We start from the raw sequence: 2,981 nt of genomic DNA on the forward strand, positions 1-2,981 counted from the left end.
GATGGCCTCAAGATCTTCTCCTTTAGAAGTGTTTTTGGAGTTCTATCAATGGGTAGATTCTCCACATGTTTTTATTATGTCATAATATCACTTACAGCAAATTTACTTGATGTGTATATATGTATACAGTTGTAAATAACAATAAATAAATTATAAAAAAAAAATATTAATTTGAGTGTTGGCAGACATCTGTACGTATCATGGTATCATGGTTCCTGATATAGATATTTCGGTAAATAAAAATATTTTTCCGAAACAACTAGAAATCAACATTTTGTGAATTTATTTTGCTTAATTTTATGAAAACTACTACTCCTACGAAGATAAACATCATAAAATTCCATATAGTACAATAAACTAGCTTTAATTTGAGTGCTAATAGACCTCTGTACAATGGTTTTTGAGATGTAGATTTCTCAAAATAAATTAACTAACTACTGATTTTCCCGTACATTTTCTATGAAATATTGCTTTTTAAAAAGCTATATCTTGAGGACTATTGAACGTAAATAGCTCTATTAGGGCTCATATTTTAGCAAATTTACTCTACTTTAAATGATGTTATCTTAGGTTTTCTAGTGTTGGTAGTTTTAATGATATAGAGCTCGGAATGAAAAATTAATTTTTTTTAATGTTTTGAAAAAAAGCCATTTTTTATTCCCCCTACCTATAGTTGGCAGACTCATCAATTTAGACTAGTAATAATACATAGTTTTTATTGAAGTAATAAAAAATTGGGGTGAAATAACTGACTTTTTTTCCCCCGGCTCTTCAAGTATCACATGCGTCGTTCTCAACTTTCATATGATTTAATTTTGTTTCCTCTCTCATGATGTAAGTTACCTCTATCTGATAGAGAGAGGAATGATTTGTTAACAGCAATGCTGCCTAAATAGAGTGGATTTCTATAACACACAGCATACTAATCTATCTTAAAGGTTAATATAAAAAATAATATAAACAAAATATACGTATATATATAGTTGACCGTAAAAATTTAAATATAAGAAGATGGTCAGGGTTGCGGTCAAAAAAAGAACAAATAGTTTATAACGAAACAAATTGGTACAATATTTATAATACTTTTTTTTTTTAATATAATAAATTATGTTAAATTTCTTTTTATTTATTTCTTCTTCCTTTGTATTTTTTTTTCTTTCTGTTTGCCTAAAATAAACTTCCCCAATTTGTAAACGTAAAAGAGGAACAATTCTAGTGTTTGGTTCTCACAAAAATCGATTTATTTAGTTCCCCACTATTATTCTCAACATGATTTATTATATAATAAATACTTCAGACAACAATGAGGCAATGGGATGAGGCTTGTTGGAGTTCTGTTCCTTTTGTATTTTTGACGATTTATTGGTTTATAAACTCATTCTGATGCCGCAGCCTGCAGAGTTCTAAGTTGTTTTCACGTTTAAATTCTACATTCGACTTGTTCTTCATTGTGTTCAGTAATTTAGGTTCAATAGGCGACCATCAAAAAATTGTTCATAAAATTCCACTCCCTGTTACCGATTAAAGGAGCAGTAACTTACAACTTGGGAAATCCAACCTCAACCTGATTACTGAAGCCCAGGCTGCTGTAGAATTCCCGTTATAAATTCTATATTTATGTATTTTTATTACTATCATTACTATTATATTTTTTCTCTTCGTCTTTATCTCAAATTAACTTTTTTTTTTCTCCTCCCATTGGAAGTCAGTTTGGGATCAGCCAAAACCCACGTCAAGCGAAGTGGCTCTATCCCTCCTTCCGATGCCAGTATTTCCTAGCTTCCTTTCTATTCCTAGTAATTAGTACTCAGCGTCTCTCCTATATTCTAGAAAACCAATCCCGTACAACCAGGTCCCGTTTATCTGATATCTGCCTTCCACCTCACTGAACTCATAAATAAATCATTTATTACCCGAGCTGCATATCACTGGAACTCCAATCCCTCTAACATACGCCATGTTCCAACCTTTTCCTCGTTTAAAACCCTTCTAATTTTCTACCTTTTACTTCACCAATCTAATATAATATAATAATAGTACAGATAATTTGTAACTAACTTTTTGTTTTGTTTTCTATGTATTTAGTCAGTTAGTTTTTAATTTATTTATTTTTTTCTTCTCTGTATTTATATACAATTTTGATATAAGTTATAATTAAGTGCGGCCACACTGTTTTTTGGCCAATTTAAATATAGACAAATATTTAATTGTAATATTGAAATTAACCCTATTATTGTTCTAAAGGGACCTAGTCCCATAATAATAAACTATTTTTCATTTCATTTCAGTTATTTATTTTATTAAATCTGTAAATGTCATTGTTTTTGTTATAAACTTTTCTTTTTTCCTCTTCTTAAGAATCATTATTTTTATTTATTCATTTTGTATTGTTTTTTATTTATATACATATATATATACATATATATATATATATATATATATATATATATATTATAATTCTTCGTTATTATTCATAATTGTTCAATATTTTAGTGTTGTATGTAGTTAGATGTACCTTTCGCACGAGAATACATCCTCCCCCGTTTTTACTACAAACTTATGAATAATTTGTATTTTTATCGAACCTGATAGATGATGTCGGGGTTGAAGAAATGATCCCGGAGGAGAATCGCAGGTTCCACGGGATTGTAGGAGGTGCCCATCCTTGGAATATGGGGCCTCAGTAAGCTGTGGCCGATCCTGTAGGCTGCCGTTGCGAATTCCGTCACTACAGTTGGATTGCAAGTTGAACTGTAACCTGAAATCGTGAAAGAAAAAAAATTACGTTTAGTACTAAATAATTCAAAAACACTATCCAAATTATAGTCTCAAAACATTTATTTCATTCACACGTCCAACGTTTCGGCCAATTCGGCCATCTTCAGGGACAATCTATTACAAAAGTTTCCATTATTTGTATGATCCTACAATCAATTCAATTATTTAACATTATTATTTATAATTTACCTTACCTTAATTTA

The 2,981-nt window shown here is 30.0% G+C and overlaps 1 protein-coding gene across 1 annotated transcript in view; it reads right to left on the reverse strand.

Moving 5' to 3' along the window:
- Nucleotides 1-2,981, reverse strand: part of LOC106686778 (heme peroxidase 2) — a 60,937-nt gene that overhangs the window by 18,540 nt on the left and 39,416 nt on the right. Inside the window, exon 14 of the mRNA XM_014430283.2 lies at nt 2,586-2,758. Within this exon, the coding sequence (XP_014285769.2) occupies nt 2,586-2,758 (173 nt within the window). The remainder of the gene's footprint in view (nt 1-2,585; nt 2,759-2,981) is intronic.

This window comes from Halyomorpha halys, unplaced genomic scaffold (genome assembly GCF_000696795.3).
Source record: "Halyomorpha halys isolate HHAL.00 unplaced genomic scaffold, Hhal_1.1 Scaffold876.1, whole genome shotgun sequence".
NCBI classification, from domain to species: Eukaryota; Metazoa; Arthropoda; class Insecta; order Hemiptera; family Pentatomidae; genus Halyomorpha; species Halyomorpha halys.